General features: G+C 51.2%; 1 protein-coding gene across 1 annotated transcript in view; it reads right to left on the bottom strand.

The window, feature by feature from the left end:
• Positions 1-867: 867 nt before the first annotated feature.
• FBN3 (fibrillin 3) overlaps positions 868-17955 on the bottom strand; it is an 87520-nt gene continuing 70432 nt past the window's right edge. Inside the window, 7 exon segments of the mRNA XM_032171570.2 lie at positions 868-1642; positions 7408-7558; positions 8398-8632; positions 10396-10515; positions 10608-10736; positions 16598-16714; positions 16966-17088. Coding sequence (XP_032027461.1) covers positions 1301-1642; positions 7408-7558; positions 8398-8632; positions 10396-10515; positions 10608-10736; positions 16598-16714; positions 16966-17088 — 1217 coding nt within the window. The 3' untranslated portion in view covers positions 868-1300.

A 17955-nucleotide genomic window follows, 5' to 3' on the forward strand; every position in this document is an offset into this window, starting at 1 on the left:
GTGGTCAGTAATGGTAAAATACTTGGATACTCACACCTGTAATTCCAGCACTTTGGGAGGCCAAGGCAGTAAGATCACTTGAGCCCAGGAGCTCAAGACCAGCCTGGGCAATATAGGGACACCCCCATCTCTAAGAAAAATAAATGTTAGGCCAGGCATGGTAGCTCATGCCTGTAATCCCGGCACTTTGGGAGGCCAAAGCGGGGCGATCACCTGATGTCAGGAGTTTGAGACCAGCCTGGACAACATGGTGAAACCCCTTCTCTACTAAAAATACACAAATTAGCTGGGTATGGTGGCACACATCTGTAGTCCCAGCTACTTGAGAGGCTGAGGCACGAGAATCACTTGAACTCGGGAGGCAGAGGTTGCAGTGATCCAAGACTGTGCCACTGCAGTCCAGCCTGGGTGACAGGGTGAGACTCTGTCTCAAAAAGAAAGAGAAAGAAATTTAAAAAAACTAGCTGGGTGTGGTGGCGTGCACCTTTGGTCCCAGCTACTTGGGAGAGGCTGAGGTGGGAGGATTGCTTGAGCCCGGGAAGTGGCGACCACAGGGAGCCATGATCGTGCCACTGCACTCCAACCTAGGCAACAGAGCAAGACCCTGTCTCAGAAAAAATAAAAAAAAATTCGAATGGTGTCTGGTATGTAGTACACGGTCAGGAAGCGTGAGCTGTTATTACCATTCTGGGGAGCCCGCAAGGCCTTCTGCTTCCCCAGGCACAAGATCTGCCTCGCCCAGTCCGAGGGCAGCATCTACTTACTTCAAGAACTTGCTAAGGGGCAGGCAGACTTAACCCAAAATAACTTTATTATCGTCTCCACTTTTGATATAAAAGCATTCTCCAAATGGGGGCAAATGTGGCAAGTCACTGTGGAGTCTGGGCCCCCTGTACACCCTTCTACTCCGAGGAATAAGCCCTGTGCCCACCCCAGTTGCCCATTGCCATGTCCCGCCAACCCCCCTGCCCAGGGCAAGCCACAGTGCAGCACAGAAGTGAAACCCTGAGATTGGCCAGACATGGTGACCACAGGGCCTCTTCCTGACCTTGGCTGTGGGGTGGGGATTGCACATTGCAGCTTCTTGCTGTCTCCAGGAAAGACTGAGTAATTGGGGGCCCCCGGGGCTGGCACAAAGGCCCAGGCAGAGGCCGGGCTCGCCTGAGGTTGTCGTGTAGCATTTCACTCTTCCTGAGTTTCGGGGTTCCATCTGGTCAGCCATCACTTCTGGGGATCATTCCTTCCCAGTTCCAGAATCCCCCTTCTCTGGACAGCTGGGACCCACTGAGTCTCCTCCCAACTAAAGCAACTGCAGCTGCACCTTCAGCCTCAAGGCCTGGCCCCGTGGCCCTGGCTGCCCCTCTGGCTGGACACCCCAGGGTCCTGCCATGTGGCTCACCACCTCCAGCCGGTAGGTTCCAGGCCCCGGCCGCCTCCGCCCCAGCTGCAGGGAGCTGAAGCCACGGAGGTGATGCATGCGAAAGAAACCTTGCTCGTTTCCGCGGACAATGATGTAGCGGACCCGGCCCTCCAGACCCTCTAGGGCCGGCCGGAGCTCCAGGATGCGCTCGGCCCGGCCCAGGTGTGAGAGGTTCAGGCTCAAGGTCAGCAGGGCCTCGGAGTCAAGGGTGGCCAGGTTCACCTGGGAAGAAAGGCCAGGTGTGTGGTCAGAGCCCAGGAGAATCGGGTGTGGGTAGGGGGTCCTGGGATTGTGGCCAAAGAGGAGATTTTGGCCAGTCTCTAAAGTGAAGGAAAGAGCCATAAAAAGGAACGAAATCATGCCATTTGCAGCACCATGGATGCAGCTGGAGGTCATTATCCTAAGCTAATTAATGCAGAAACAGAAGACCAAATACGGCATGTTCTCAGTTATAAGTGGGAGCTAAAAATTGCATACCCATGGACATAAAGATGGGAAGAATAGACACTAGGACTACTACAGCAGGCAGAGAGGGAGGGAGAAAGGGGTTGGGAGGCCGAACGTGGTGGCTCACACCTGTAATCCCAGCACTTTGGGAGGCCGAGGCGGGTGGACCACAAGGTCAGGAGTTCGAGACTAGCCTGACCAATATGGTGAAGCCCAGTCTTTCCTAAAAATACAAAAATTAGCTGGGCGTGGTGGCGGGCGCCTGTAGTGCCAGCTACTTGGGAGGCTGAGGCAGGAGAATCGCTTGAACCCGGGAGGTGGAGGTTGCAGTGAGCTGAGATCATGCTACTGCACTCCAGCCTGGGCGACAGAGGAAGACTGTCTCAAAACAAATAAATAAATAAAAGGAAAACTACCTATTGGATGATGGGATCAGCAGAAGCCCAAACTGCCTCATCATGCAATATACCCATCTATTAATAACAAACCTGTACCCTCTGAATCTAAAACAAAAAATAGGCTGGGCACAGGGGCTCATGCCTATAATCCCAGCACTTTGGGAGGCTGTGGCAGGAGGATTGCTTGAGGATGGGATTTCTTTGTTTCTTCCTTTTTTTTTTTTTTTTTGAGATGGAGTCTTGCTCTGTCGCCCAGGCTGGAGTGCAGTGACACGATCTTGGCTCACTGCAACCTCTGCCTCCTAGATTCAAGTGATTCTCCTGCCTCAGCCTCCCAAGTAGCTGGGATTACAGGTGCCTGCCATCATGCCTGGCTGATTTTTGTATTTTCAGTAGAGACAGGTTTCAGTATTTTGGCCAGGCTGGTCTCAAACTCCTGGCCTCAAGTGATCCACCCACCTCGGCCTCCCAAAGTGCTGGGATTACAGGCGTGAGCCATCGTGCCTGGCCAAGGCCAGGATTTCGAGGCCAGCATGGGCAACATAGTGAGACCTCATCCGCCCACAAAAAGTGAAAATATTAGTGCTGGTGTGCACCTGTAGTCCCAGCTACTTAGGAGGCTGATGTGGGAGGTCCCAGGAGTTTGAAGCAGCGTGAGCTGTGATCACACCTCTGCACTCCAGCCTGGGTAACAGACTGAGACCCTGTCTCAAAAAAATATATATGTTTATTAGGCACCTACTGAATTCCTGGCAATCTTTGAGGCACTGGGGATTCAGCAATGAGCAGATAAAAATCCTTCCCCTCGGGGAGTTTACCTTCTAGTAAAGCAAAGCAGATAGTAAACAAATAAATGGAAAATGTAAAAGTGACAAGATGTGCTACGAAAAAACATGAAGTTGGCTGAGGGCCAAGGTGGACAGATCGCTTGAGCCCAGGAGTTCGAGACCAGCCTGAGTAACATGGTGAAACCCTTCTCTACTAAAAATGTAAGAAATTAACCAGGTGTGGTGTTGCACGCCTGTAGTCCCAGCTACTAGGGAGGCTGAGGTGGGAGGATCCCTTGAGCCTGGGAGTTCAAGCTGCAGTGAGCTATGATTGCACTGCTGCATTCTAGCCTGGGTGACAGAGTGAGACCCTGCTCCCCGAAAAAAAGAAAATACATTGATTTTAAAAATCAATAAATAGGCTGGGTGTAGTGGCTCACTCCTGTAATCCCAGCACTTTGGGAGGCTCAGGCGGGTGGATCACAAGGTCAGGAGATTGAGACCATCCTGGCTAACATGGTGAAACCCTGTCTCTATTAAAAATACAAAAAAAAATAAAATTAGCCAGGCGTAGTGGCAGGTGCCTGTAGTCCCAGCTACTCCACAGGCTGAGGCAGGAGAATGGCATGAACCCAGGAGGCGGAGCTTGCAGTGAGCGGAGATCGCGCTGCTGCTGCACTCCAGCCTGGGCAACAGAGCAAGACTCCATCTTAAAAAAAAAAAAAAAAATCAATAAATAGGGTGGGCATGGTGGCTCATGCCTGTACTCCCAGCACTTTGGGAAGCTGAAGTGGGTGTATCACTTGAGCCCAGGAGTTTGAGACCAGCCTGGGCAACACGGTGAACCCCGTCTCTACAAAAAATACAAAAATTAGCTGGGCGGGCTTGGTGGTGCACGTGCCTGTGGTCTCAGCTACTTGGGGGATTGAGGCGAGAGGATTGCTTGAGCCCAGGAGTTCAAGGCTGCAGTGAGCTATGATTGCGCCACTGCATTCCAGCCTGGGTGACAGAGTGAGACTTTGTCTCAAAAAAAAAAAAAAAAACAAATAAATAAAAAATAAATCAATAAAAAAATAAAGTGGAGGAAAACACTGCTTCCCTTGGCATCTCAAGTCTGGTTCTTCATCCGCAAGGTCAGCTGGATCTGTAGACTCAGTGGCATAAGGCTGAGGCTGCTTCTGAGAGAGGCAGGGAGACGGCCACTGTTACACACTACAGACCCCTAGTCTCAGCTGAGGGACCTTGCTCAGACCCCTGCCAGCCTGGGCCAAAGGAATCAAAGATTCGCTCTCAGAGACCCAGCAGCCAGGGATTATTCAGATGACATTGCGACCCAGAGCCCTAAGGTCACTCAGAAGTGTCTTAGGATGGCTGGTGTTAGGAACAAGGGCCTTTCAGCAGAAGCCAGCCCCTAAAAGAATGCCAGAGCTGACAGTGAGAGAAATGGGATGCCAAGCAGGGCCGGAGAGGAGAGCATAAAGGACCAGACAGAAGAGCCGCCTGATAGCTTCCGCTGTGCTTCCTGCATCTGGCTCTCTTTGAGAGCCTCCTGTGTGCCAATGACAAACTCTTCTTTATTTAAGCTCCTCTGAAGTGCCTTCCTGGTCTTGGCAACTGGACAGGGCCCTGAATAAGACAGCAAGCCTCAATGGCAGGCTACCCCAGGGCTGGGTGATGTATCCAATCCCACAGAAGGTCATCTGTGTTTTCTTTGCCTTTGTTTTGGGGAGCACTGTGTTGGTTTGGCCTCATTTACATGCCGACAGAGTGTTTTGCTGTTGCATTCAAGTGAAAGTTATTCCTGTTCCCCAGCCCCTCAATTCTGGAGATCTGAGGCCTTCTTCCCACGGAATGTTGTTAAGACTTATGCTCTTACCGACACCTGCTGGCAGTCAGTGGGTATTGTAGGCAAAGGCACAATACAGCCCTATTTTTGAGACAGGGTCTGTCTGTCACCCAGGCTGGAGTGCGGAGGGTGATCACAGCTCGCTGCCACTTCGAACTCCCGGGTTCAAGCAATCCTCCCGCCTCAGCCTCTGAAGTAGCTGGGACTACAGGCACATGCCACCACAGCTGGCTAATATTTTTACTTTTTGTAGGCAGAGGGGGTCTCACTATGTTACCCAGGCTGGTCTCAAAATCCTGGCCTTGGCTGGGCACGGTGGCTCACACCTGTAAACCCTGCACTCTGGGAGTCTGAGGTGAGCTGATCACTTGAGGCCAGGAGTTTGAGACCAGCCTGGCCAACATGGCGAAACCCCGTCTCTACTAAAAATACAAAAATTAGCCCTTTTCCGTCTTGATCTACTTGTGCCCTGGGACCCTGACAACCACTCCACTCACTCTTATTGACTACCAAGGGGTACCAATACAGTAGTAAATCCTACAGACACAGCTCTACCCTTATGAAGTTTACAGAAAATATCAGTAACTATGGGATAATATATATATCCACAGTTTTTCCTAGCAAGCAGGAAAAAATAACTAGAGGGGAAAAAGGGCCTTTCAGTAATACAAAGTAATACACTCACATTTTATCTAATATAGAAAGCCTTTCAAGCCCAATAACCCTATCCCATGTCTCACTTTGTTTTTCCCCATAGCACTTATCATGTATCATATTTGTCATGTGTTATAAAATATGATATGTTTTACATGTTGATTTCTTGTGTGTCTCCCTTTTAGAATATCAGCCTCACAAGCGCAGGTGTTTTTGTTGTTGTTCACTGTTGCTCCATTACAGTGCCCAGCAGTGGTATTCAGTAAAATCTGTGGAGTGAAGAAGCTTCGTCCTAAATGTCTGCAGTGGGGGTGAGTTTAGGGTAATGGTTTCCATGCTCCGTGATAATTGTTTGGGAAACAATGTAAAGTGATGGCTTCGGAAGACAGAGGGGCCCAGGATGGCTGGCCATGGATGACAAGGCTGCTTGTAAAGAGAAGTCCACGTGCCATAGCCATGGAATCTCTGAACCACCACGTTCAAGTTCTGTAACTTGGGCATGTGCCCTAACCTCTCCGAGCCTCAGTTCCTCCATCTGTAAAATAGGGATAATATTGGCATCTAGGCTGGGTGCAGTGGCTCAGGCCTGTAATCCCAGCACTTTGGGAGGCCGAGGCGGGCAGATGACCTGAGGTCAGGAGTTCGAAACCAGCCTGATCAACATGGAGAAACCCCGTCTCTACTAAAAATACAAAATTAGCTGGGCCTGGTGGTGCACGCCTGTAATCCCAGCTACTTGGGAGGCTGAGGCAGGAGAATCGCCTGAACCTGTGAGGCAGAGATTGCGGTCAGCCGAGATTGCGCCATTGCACTCCAGTCTGGGCAACAAGAGCGAGACTCCGTCTCCAAAAAAAAAAAAAAAAAAAAAAAACTGTGGCATCTACACCTCCCAGGGTTGTCATAAACATTGAGAGGCTGTGAACAGAGAGCACTTGGAGTGATAGCTGCATACAGCAGGTGTTTAATACATGTTTGGCTTTCAGATCCCTTGGGTGATGGCTGCAGGACTGACCCGTAGTCAGGGACTCTTCAGTTGAGGGGCAAGCAGCTGGCATCTGTGGCAAAACTGCCCTCTCTGCACACCTTGATGGGGTGGCCCGAGAGGGAAGGAGGGATCGAGCCGTAGGCCTGCCCTATGGCTACTGAGTAGTGTGTTGAAGATCCCTGAGATTCCTAGAGACAAGGCAGGTTCAGGAACTCCAGGAGCACCTCGGGCACAAGAGGGGTCAGGGCAGATGCTGAGTGGGTATGTCAGGTTGGGGGCCTGGGGCTTCTAAGGGGAGCCTCTGCTGGGGTCCCCAGAGAAAAGACTCACCTCCCCAAGGCTCAGACAGGGAAGGGGCTTGGGCTTAACTTGGCCTAAGGGTTTGTGAGAGCAGCCCAGAGGGATGCACAGAAGAGTTGAGATGGGCAGAGCTGTGGTACAGAGGCCACTTAGGGCCCCATTGGAACTAAATCCCAAAAGGGTCCCAAGGGAGGCCTTCACCAACCAGGAGGTGAGGGGGTGACAGATTCCAGGGTGCAGGCAGGGTTGGAGGGGCCCAGGTATTTTCCCGCATCCAAGAACCTTTATAAAAGGGACCCATAGAAAGCATCACATCCCGGCCAGGGTCTGTATGGAAGATGCCTGACTCGTCACCAGGAGTGAGGTAGAGTGCTCGGGAGATGTGTCCCCCAGATACCCCCCAAGAAAAATCCCAGGGCTGAGAAAGCACAAGAAGGCCCTAAGCTGGCACCATGACATGGGGAACCTGCTGGGATGTGGAGCCTGGTGCTCCTTCTTGGGGGGCTGACATGACTAAGTTGGGTCCACAGCCTCTTTCCCACACTCACCCATTCCCTGGCCACCCCTGCCTAGTGCAGCACCCATGTCACCTGGTGGTCCCTGTGGGCACTGCGTCGTGGCCGGTCCCGAGGGGAGAGGCCATTGATCTTGCATTCGTAGCAGGCTTCAGACGAGAGCAGCTCCTCTTTGTCCGGGGTGTCCTGGGGTCCGGGGCTGAAGCCCAGGCCGGAGACACAGTGCCTGGGCCAGGATGGGCAGGGTGGAGGGGTTTCAGAGGAGGGTTGATGGGACCTCCCCAGCCACGCCGCTCCACCCCTAGACTCCATTCTGAGTCATGCCACAAATGCCCAAGCACACATGTGCCTCTGAGCATGTGCCAATGTGGCTCCGTGTGCACGAGTGTGTGTGCACCACATAAAGATGTGCATGTGTGTCCCTTGGTTCACTTGGGCATAGGTGTGAACACAGGAGTGAGAGGACATGCACAGGCTGGGATGGACGAATGGACATGAGCATGCCCAGGGGCATGTGCGTGTGCCAACCTGTGTGTTCACATGGGGAATAACTCATGCAGGCACATGTGTGCTCGTAAGGATATGTGAATCTCCCTGAGTGTGCCTGGGGGTGTGTGTATAGTGTGAGCACTCACAGATGGCTGACGCGTGCTTCCTCACCTGTGCAAACCAGGATGTAGCAATGGCGCAGTGCCCCGAGGGATGTGGGCATGCATGAGCCTGAGTGCACACTGGGACACGTGCACACACACACACACATGCGTGCATGCTGGGATGTGTAAATGCACGAGGGTGCCCACGCATGCTGGTATGGGTGTGTGGCATGTGGACAACTACATGTTAGTGGTGTGAGGATGTGTGTGAATAGGTACAGGTGCCACTGCACCTCTGCGTGTCCAGGACTCTGTGCATATGTGGGCAAATGCTCACGCATGCACAGGCTGAAGGAGCTCTTCTGGCAAATTCTTGGCATGCACAAAGCCCTGTGTGTGTGTGTGTGTATGTGTGTGCATGCATGGACACTTGCAGGGCATGGAGTCTGCTCGCCCCACTCCAGCCTCTCACCCTTGCCCAGCCCGGAAGTAGCCTTGAGGACAGCCACACAGGAAGCCACCGGGCGTGTTGGCACAGCTGTAGCTACAGGGGCCACGCCGTCCGGCGCACTCATCCACATCCTGGCAGCCCCCGAGGGCCTGATCAAAGTCAAAGCCAGAGGGGCAGACGCAGCGGAAGCCACCAAGAGTGTTGCGACAGGAGGCGCTCCCGCAGGTGGGGGGCGACAGGGCACACTCATTCTCATCTGTGGGAGGAAAGGAGGAGAGAGAGGACGCAGAGGTGGGGCATTGCAGCCTTCACACCCCCAGAGCCCTTCAGCTGGAATGTTCTATGTTCAGAGCCCAAGTCCAATGTCAAAGTCTCCAGCAAGCTGGCAGTGAGCCCTGAGACTAGATCGGCCCCATAGCCCCGCTGCCCCAAACCCTGTGGTTCTCCTTCACAGCATCTCTCAACACTTCCCCTAAACCCCAAAGTGTGGGATGATCTAGAACAAGCTTTCTCACCCTCAGCGCTATTGACACTTGGGGCCAGATCATTCTCTAGGGAGGAGCCCTCCTTGCACTGCGGGACGTTGAGCAGCATCCTGGCCTCCACCCGCTTGACACCAGGAAAACCCATCTGCCTCCAGTTGTCTGTTTAGAGTCTCACTCTGTTGCCCAGGCTGGAGCGCAGTAGTGCAACCATAGTACACTGCAGCCTTGACCTCCTGGGCTTGAAGGATCCTCCTGCCTCAGCCTCCCGAGTAGCTGGGACTACAGGTGTGCACAAACATACCTGGCTAATCTTTTAACTTTTTGTAGAGATGCGGGTCTTGCTATGTTGCCTAGGCTGGTCTTGAACTCCTGGCCTCAAATGATCCTCCTACCTCAGTATCCCACAAGAGTGAACTACCATGGTGGATCCCCACTGTGATGATCAAAAATGTCTCGCAGACACTTCAAAATGTACTATAGGGGGTAAAATGGTCCTCTGTTGAGAACCTAGTTAGGGGTCTAATTAATCCCTGTTTCCTTTGCTGGACTGAAAAACTCAAGGCAGAAATGGTTTTTCAGCTTACTTCTGCATCTGAGCTCAGGGCCTAGCGAAAGGCAGGTCCTTGGCAAACAGTTGGGGAAAGAATGAATGAGTAAATACAGGGAGGAGGAGACAAGTTGAGGAAGAGTTCCAGCAAAGGCCGATGGTCTGTGGGATCCCCAAGATCCCCAGGGGACAGGCACCTTGCCTGGGGGGCGAGGTCGTGTGGTGTGGGAAGCCCAAGAAGAACTTAGCTAAAGACCCACCATGAGAGACAAAAGGAGGGGGCAGAGAAGGCAGTGCCTGTGAGGCAGTTGGAGAGCAGGGAGAGCCACATCACAAAGGCCACAGGAGAGAGTGTCCAGGAGCCTGAAGGGGCAGACTGTGGTGCCCAAAGCAGTGGAGGTAGAGGATGGAGGCTGAGGAGAGGTCTCAGGAGAGAGCAAGTGGGCCCGAAAATGGTAGAGGGTGAAAGCTGCACTGTAGTGGAGGAATGAAAAGAGCAGTGAAAGAGGCTGCTAGGAGGTCCTAGAGCAGCCAGAATATGGGGAAAGGTTGGGGGGGCAGAAGGCTAGCCCCCCAAATGGAGAGCCTCTGCAACAGCTATGGCAATGATATAGCATGCACACCTCCATGGCCCCCTGCAGCATCCATGACAGACATCAGTAATCACACTCGTGGCAGACATCACTAATCAATCACAGCACTCTTTCCCTGTGATCACAAAATTGCAGACTTCAGGTCTCAGAATCTTTCTCAACTGACTCTTCCAGGCCACCATACCCTAAGGAATGAACTCAGACACTTTTCCATGTTTATTCTGCTGCACCTTGACTCCCCAGCAGTGGAGAACTCACTACCTTCTGGGCTGGCCTGTTCAATCTTTAGATAATTGTGCTTGTCACAACATCTTGCAGGGTGGTGTCTGTTAGTCGCCTGCTCTGAGCAGATTCTGGTGGAGGGCCCAGCTTCTTCCCAGCCCTTTCCACTCACCCACACACTGGGCCCACTGGGAGTGCTGGGTGAAACCCTGGGGGCAGCTGCAGCGGTAGCCCCCTAGCTGGTTCTGACAGCCGTGCTGGCAGCGGTGGGGCCCATCACATTCATTCACATCTGAGACATAGAGAGAGAGAAAGAGGGTTTACCAGACGGTTCTTAGGACCAACACCCCCAAACACTAGACCCCAGCCAAAGCTGGGCTGTACCTTCACAACCATGGCCTGAGCTGTCCAGGGTGAAGCCTTGGTGGCATTCACAGCGGAAGCTGCCCGGGGTGTTGTGGCAGTGCCCGTGGGCACCACATGGGCCAGGCTGGGCTGAGCACTCATCATTGTCTGTAGAGGAGAGAGATCAGGCAGGGTTGCCTGCTGGTTAAGGAACGCATGTCAAGTGACACAATGCCAGTCCCACCACTGTGTGACTTCAGGCAAGTTGCTCACCCTCTCTGTGCCTGTTTCCCACTCTGTAAAATGAGATCTGTAACAGTTCCCGACTCACAGAATAGGCACCAGTGTTTGACATCCTGCACATAAAGAATCTCATCGCCACCGCCTCGAAGCTGTGTGTCCTTGGGCAACTTACCTACCCTCTCTGTGCCTCGATGTCCTCAGCAGTAACATGGAGATGATAATGTCTACCTCATTGCATTTTTATGTGTGTGTGAGAGAGAATTAAATTAACCTAATCATGTAAAAGGCTCAGGGCAGTGCCTGGTAAAAGAGTAAAAGATAAACAAAGCCTCTTTTCCTTCTCCCATGGAAAAATGACATTGGGTTGCCTGTTAAGTTTTGTTCTCATGGAAACCTGACAATATCGTGAGGTCAGCCAGTGCCATGGATTGAATGTTTGTGTCGCTCCAAAATCCTATGTTGAAGCCCTAACCCCCATTGGGCTGGTATTTGGAGATTAGGTCTTTGGGAAGTGATCAGGGTTAGATAAGGTCATGAGGGTAGGGCTTTTATGATGAGAATAGTGCCCTTATAAGAAGGGACACCAGAAAGCTTGCTCTGTCTCCACCAAGTGAGGACACAGCAAGAAGGCGGCTGTCTGCAAACCAAGAAGAGAGCCCTCACAGAACCAGCCATGCTGCCACCTTGATCTTGAACTGCCCGGCTTCCTGAACTGAAAAAAAATAAATCTCTGTAGTTTAAGCCACCTAGTGTATGGGTTGTCCATGTGTACGTGTGTGTGTGTGTGTAAGCTATTATTTTAAACTGAATAGTCTGTGAACATCTTTCTATGTCTTTAAATATTCCTACTATTCTTGGGGGCTGGGTACAGTGGCTCATGCCTGTAATCCCAGTGCTTTGGGAGGCCTAGGGAGCGGATCACCTGAAGTCAGGAGTTCGAGACCAGCCTGACCAACGTGGTGAAGCCCCGTCTCTACTAAAAATACAAAACAAATTTAGCCAGGTGTGGTGGTACACGCCTGTAGTCCCAGCTACTTGGGAGGCTGAGGCAGGAGAATCGCTTGAACCCGGGAGGCAGAGGTTGCGATGAGCCAAGATTGTGCCATTGCACTCCAGTCTGGGTGACTGACAGAGTGAGATTCCATCTTAAAAAAAAAAAAAAAAAAATATATATATATATATATATATATATATACACACACACACACACACATATTTTTTTCCTTACTATTCTTATTTGCATAATTTTAAATGGCCACCACATCTTCACTTGGTGTGGATTTGCTCTGCTTCATTTAACCAACTGTTAATTTTGTTTATTCTAGATAGGATCTCATTCTGTCTCCTGGGCTGGAATTAAGTGGCACAATCTCAGCTCACTGCAACCTCCACCTCCTGGGCTCAGGTGAGCCTCCCACCTCAGCCTCCTGGATAGCTGGGACTACAGGTGCACAAGACCATGCCTGGCTAATTTTTGTATTTTTAGTGGGGACTACGTTGTCCACTATGTTGCCCAGGCTGGTTTCAAACTCCTGGGCACAAGAGATCCTCCTACCTCAGGCTCCAAAAGTGCTGGGATTACAGGTGCAAACCACTGTGCCCGGCCCAGTTTTTGGATTTGAATTTGCTAAATCCCACACTTGCCGTCTATGGTATTTTGTTATGGCAGCCTGAGCTGACTAAAATGGCCAGGTTGCTACGATGGTAGGAGGGCATTGTGACAATGGCCAGAGAGCACTGCTACAACAGTAGGAGCCCATGGCTGGTATATTGCATTTGAACTGGGATTTTGGGGAATGAACAACAAATTCCTGGTGGAAAATCCTGCTTTTGGCTTCCTTGAGTACAGAGATTCTTGACACTAAGCATATATCTATGGAGATATAGAGTCTTTCTCGGGGTCGGGCATAGTGGCTCATGCCTGTAATCCCAGCACTTTGGGAGGCCGAGGCGGGCGGATCACCTGACGCTGGGAGTTCAAGACCAGCCTCGCCAACATAGTGAAACCCCATCTCTACTAAAAATACAAAAATTAGCTGGATGTGGTGCTGCATGCCTGTAATCCCAGCTACTCGGGAGGCTGAGGTGGGAGAATCGTTTGAACCCAGGAGGCAGAGGTTGCAGTGAGCCGCGATCATGCCACTGCACTCCAGCCTGGGTGACAGAGTGAGACTCTGTCTCAAAAAACAAAAACAAACAAACAAAAAGTGAATATCTCTTGGGAACAACAGACATGGGAACATGCAGCTTCTAAGTAGGAGTGGCCCCTGCAGCTGCCTGAGCTGTCACTTTAGGGGCCACAGAGAATAGCTCTAGACTCTGGCCAGAAAGAAATGTCTAGCACAGCCAGGCACCGTGGCTCACGCCTGCAATCCCAGCACTTTGGAAGGCCGAAGTGGGCAGATTGCTTGAGCCCAGGAGTTTAAGACCAGCCTGGGCAACATGGCAAAACCCTGTCTCTACAAAAAATACAAAAATTAGCCAGACGTGGTGGCACACACCTGTAGTCCTAGCTACTTGGGAGGCTGAGGCAGGAGGATCGCTTGAACCAGGGAGGTGAGATTGCAGTGAGCTGAGATTGCACCATTGCAGTCTCCAGCCTGGGCAACAGAGCAAGACTCCATCTCAAAAATTAAAAACAGAAATGTCTGCCACCACCCACAATTTCTTTCCCTTACATCTAGCAAAGCAAACCAAGTATCAGGCTGGCTTACTGTGGCCATGTGAGTTTGCTCTTCTATTAACAGTTCGGTCATCAACAAACAGGAACACCCTTGAGACAAAATCCAAGCCACTGTCTGTTGTATCAATAAAGTTTTATTGGCACACAGACACGGTCTTTCATTTACGTATCTCTCCGGCTGCTTTGATGCTAGCATGGCAGTGTCCAATCATGGTGACAGAGACCATCTCAACTACAAAGCTGAGGCCGGGCGCGGTGGCTCACGCTTGTAATCCCAGCACTTTGGGAGGCCGAGGCGGGAGAATGGTGTGAACCTGGGAGGCGGAGCTTGCAGTGAGCCGAGATTGCGCCACTGCACTCCAGCCTGGGTGACAGAGCGAGACTCCATCTCAAAACAAAACAAAACAAAACAAAACAAAACAAAACAAAACAAAAACTACAAAGCTGAAAATATTTACTCCTCTTGAGCCCTTTGCAGAAAAAGTTTGTTGACTTTTGATCAAGTTGAGCCTCACACCACCACCTGCCTAGCTGAGAATTTAAACTCGTTTCTAGTGAGAGAAGCAGTCACGTGTGAGCTTGCTCCAAGGAGGGCACCCATGTGATGCACAGCCCTGGTCCATGCAGCTGCTCACACAGCCAGTGAAAACCTTACTTTTTTTTTTTTTTTTTTTTTTTTTAATAGAGATGGGGTCTCACTGTGTTGCCCAGGCTGGTCTCAAACTCCTGAGCTGAAGCAATCCTCCTGCCTCAGTCTCCCAAAATGCTGGGATTACAGGTGCGAGCCATTATGCCCAGCCACAAACTTTAATGTTGCAGAAAAAGAGAAATGCCTCTTGTTTTGAGAGTCTTTGTTCAAATGTTCTCTCTCTCTCTTTTTTTTTTTTTTTGAGAAAGAGTCTTGCTCTGTCCTCTAGGCTGGACTGCAGTGGTATGAACACTGCTCACTGCAGCCTCAGCCTCTTGGGTTCAAGAGATCCTCCCCCCTCAGCCTCCTAAGTAGCTAAGACTACAGGCAGCTGTCACCACCTCTAGCTAATTTTGAAATTTTTGTAGAGATGGAGTCTTGCCATGTTGCCTGGGCTGGTCTTGAACTCCTGGCCCTAAGCTATCCTCCCAAAGTGCTGGGATTACAGGCATGAGCCACAATGCCCAGCCAAATGTTCTATTTTGGTGACACTTCACCTGATCCCTCTCTTAAAACTGAAGCCCTCTCAGGAGGCTGAGGTGGGAGGATCACTTGACACCAGGAGTTTGAGGCTTCAGTATGCTATGATCACATTTGTGAACAGCCACTGTACTCCAGCCCGGGCAACAGAGTCATTAAGAGACTCCATCTCTAGGAAACAAAAAACAAAAACAAAAAACCCAGATGTGGTGAGCCTGTAGTCCCAAGTACTAGGGAAGCTGAAATGGGAGAATTGCTTGAGCCCAGGAATTTGAGGTTTCAGTGAGCTGTGATCACATTGCTGTATTCCAGCCTGGGTGATGGAGCAAGACTCCATCTCTAAAACAAACAAACAAACAAACAAACAAACAGACAAACAGACAACATAACCAAAAACCACCACCACCAAACCTCTCCCCACCCTCCAAAACAACCCTGTGGCCCTCTCCTTCTTTCCTGAACTCCTGCTTTTACTTTTTCTTTCTTTCATGACACACATCACCTTTGAACACACTATTCTGTTAATTTTTTGTTTGTTTGTTTTCGAGACAGAGTCTTGCTGTGTACCCCAGGCTGCAGTGCAGTGGCACGATCTTGGCTCACTGCAACCTCCACCTCCCAGGTTCAAGTGATTCTCTTGCCTCAGCCTCCCAAGTAGTTGGGATTACAGGCGCCACCACCACATCCTGCTAATTTTTGTATTTTTAGTAGAAACGGGGTTTTGTCATGTTGGCCAGCCTGGTCTCGAATTCCTGGCCTCAAGTGATCTGCCAGCCTCAGCCTCCCAAAGTTATGGGATTACAGGCATGAGCTACCACACCCAGCCACACCATTCTGTTAATTTCTTGTTATGTCTGCTTCTAGTCTGATTCTGTGCTAGAAGGAAAGTTCCATGATGGAAGAGCCCTGCCTTTTATGTTTGTTGCTGTACCCCCGGGGTCTATAACAGGGCCCGACAAACCATTTCTGTTTCTATAACAGGCTCTGTCCCAAGACTCGTCTCTGCCAGTATAGTGCAAAAGCAGCCACAGGTGATTGTAAGCAAGTGGGCTTGGCTGTGTGTCAATAAAACTTTATTAACAAAAGCAAGCAGGGGGCCGGGCTTGCTTGGCAGGCTGGAGTTTGCCACCCTTTGGTCTGGAGCACTGCCTGGTACGCAGTAGGTGCTGTCTTGGCAGATTAGTGGGAGCATGAATGGGGCCACCCTTGACTAGGCTCTGCCTTTGGGGAAGATTGGGTTCCCTGGGGGCCACAAGACACCAAGAAACAATGATGGTAGCAGATGCTCTTGTGGCTTTAGCTGTTGAACTGATTTCCTCTTGGGACTATGTGAGACCTGGGATTTCAGGAGTGCTCTGGGGAGGCTCTGGGAGGGAGACCCAGCAGGGGCTTGTCTGGGGGAAGGCAAGATGCCATAAGCCAAGGCCAGAGGGCCTCTCTCCTCCCAAAGGAGAGGAAGGAGGTTCTAGATGCCTCCAGGAAGCGAGCACTGAGGAAGTAATGACTTTGTTCTGATCACCCCCATGTCCCCAATGTCCAGTACACACTGGGTGCTTGATACTTTTTTTTTGAGACAGAGTTTCGCTCTTGTTGCCCAGGTTGGAGTGCAGTGGCGTGATCTCAGCTCACTGCAACCTCTGCCTCCCAAGTTCAAGCGATTCTCCTGCCTCAGCCTCTCGAGTTACTGGGATTACAGGCACCTGCCACCATGCCAGGCTAATCTTTTTGTATTTTTAGTAGAGACCGGTTTTCACCATGTTGGCCAGGCTGGTCTTGAACGCCTGATCTCAGATGATCCACCCGCTTCAGCTTTCCAAAGTGCTGGGATTACAGGTGTGAGCCATTGCGCCGGCCAACTTGATGTTTTTTTGGTGAGCAAAATAACTAATGCTGGGGTCGTGCATCACCTCCCGGTGAGGGGCAAGGGTCACTCACCGAAGCAGGCCTGGTGGCGCTGGGTGAAGCCAGGCGGACAGCGGCAGGTGAAGGCGCCCACAGTGTTGACACAGAGGAACTGACAGTTGTGCTGCCGGGAGGTGCATTCGTCCAGGTCTGCAGCACGGATGGTCCAGCAGGCTCAGGGCAGGGCCCAGTGGGGGGGTTAGGAGCTTCCCAGGGGCTGCCCTTGCCACCTCCAGGCAGAGGGGTGACAAGAGAAAGACCCCGGAGATGGTGCTTGACTCCATGCAGATGGGAGGGGGTGAGATTGCAGGGGACATGTCTTGGGCATCCCTCTGGGGACAGGAGCAGGGCCCTAGACTGCATGCAGTGGTGGGAGTGGGGGAGAGTTGAAAGGACATCACCTTTGCAGGTCCTGCCGTCCTCCTCCAGCAGGTAGCCTCGGGGACAGCTGCACAGGAAACTGCCCTTCGTGTTTTTGCAGAGGAAGGTACACGGCTTGGGGATCTGGCTGCACTCATCCACATCTAGGGAAGGACAGCGTGGTGTGGTGGGGCGGGGTTAGACAGACATTCCCTGGGGTAGTTCAGGGACTGAGGTCTCCACCCAGACCCCGACCATCTAAAATCTGTGGACTTACACAGGAATTAACACTTTTTTCTGCAAAAAGCCAGATGGGAAATACATTTGGTTTTGCAGGCCACACCATCTCAGACACAACTACTCCATGTGGCCTTTGTACCAGCAAAGCAGCCATTGAGGGTAAGCAGACAAATGTGCATGGCTGTGTGCTAATAAAACTTTATTGACAAGAACAAATGGAGGGCCAGACTTGACCCTCGGGCTGGAGTTTGCCTCCCGCTGACTTAGATGTACACTTGCTACAAAATGTAACTGAAAAATCTCAGGATGTGCAAAATAAAAGGAAGAAATAACAGCAGGAAAGTGGCCCAAACAGGGTGGGGGTGGAAGAAGGAAAGGACCCTCCCTCCCTCCCTTCCTTCCTTCTCTTTCTCTCTTTCTTTCTTGAGACAGAGCTCGTTTCATCACCCAGGCTGGAATGCAATGGCGCAATCTCGGCTCACTGCACCCTCCGCCTCCCAGGTTCAAACAATTCTCCTACCTCAGCCTCCCAAGCAGCTGGGATTATAGGCACATACCACCACACCTGGCTATTTTTTTTTTCTTTTTTCTTTTTTTCTTTTTTTAGTAGAGATGGTTTCACGATGTTGGCCAGGCTGGTCTCAAACTCCTGGCCTCAAGTGATCCTTCTGCCTCAGCCTCCCAAAGTGTGCTGGGATTACAGGCATGAGCCACCTCACTTGGCCTTCCTTCCCTTCCTTCCTCTCTTTCTTTCTTTCTTTCCTTTCTTTCTTTCTTTTCTTTCTTTCTTT

The sequence above is a fragment of the Hylobates moloch genome, unplaced genomic scaffold (assembly GCF_009828535.3).
Source record: "Hylobates moloch isolate HMO894 unplaced genomic scaffold, HMol_V3 SCAFFOLD_12, whole genome shotgun sequence".
Classification (NCBI taxonomy): Eukaryota; Metazoa; Chordata; class Mammalia; order Primates; family Hylobatidae; genus Hylobates; species Hylobates moloch.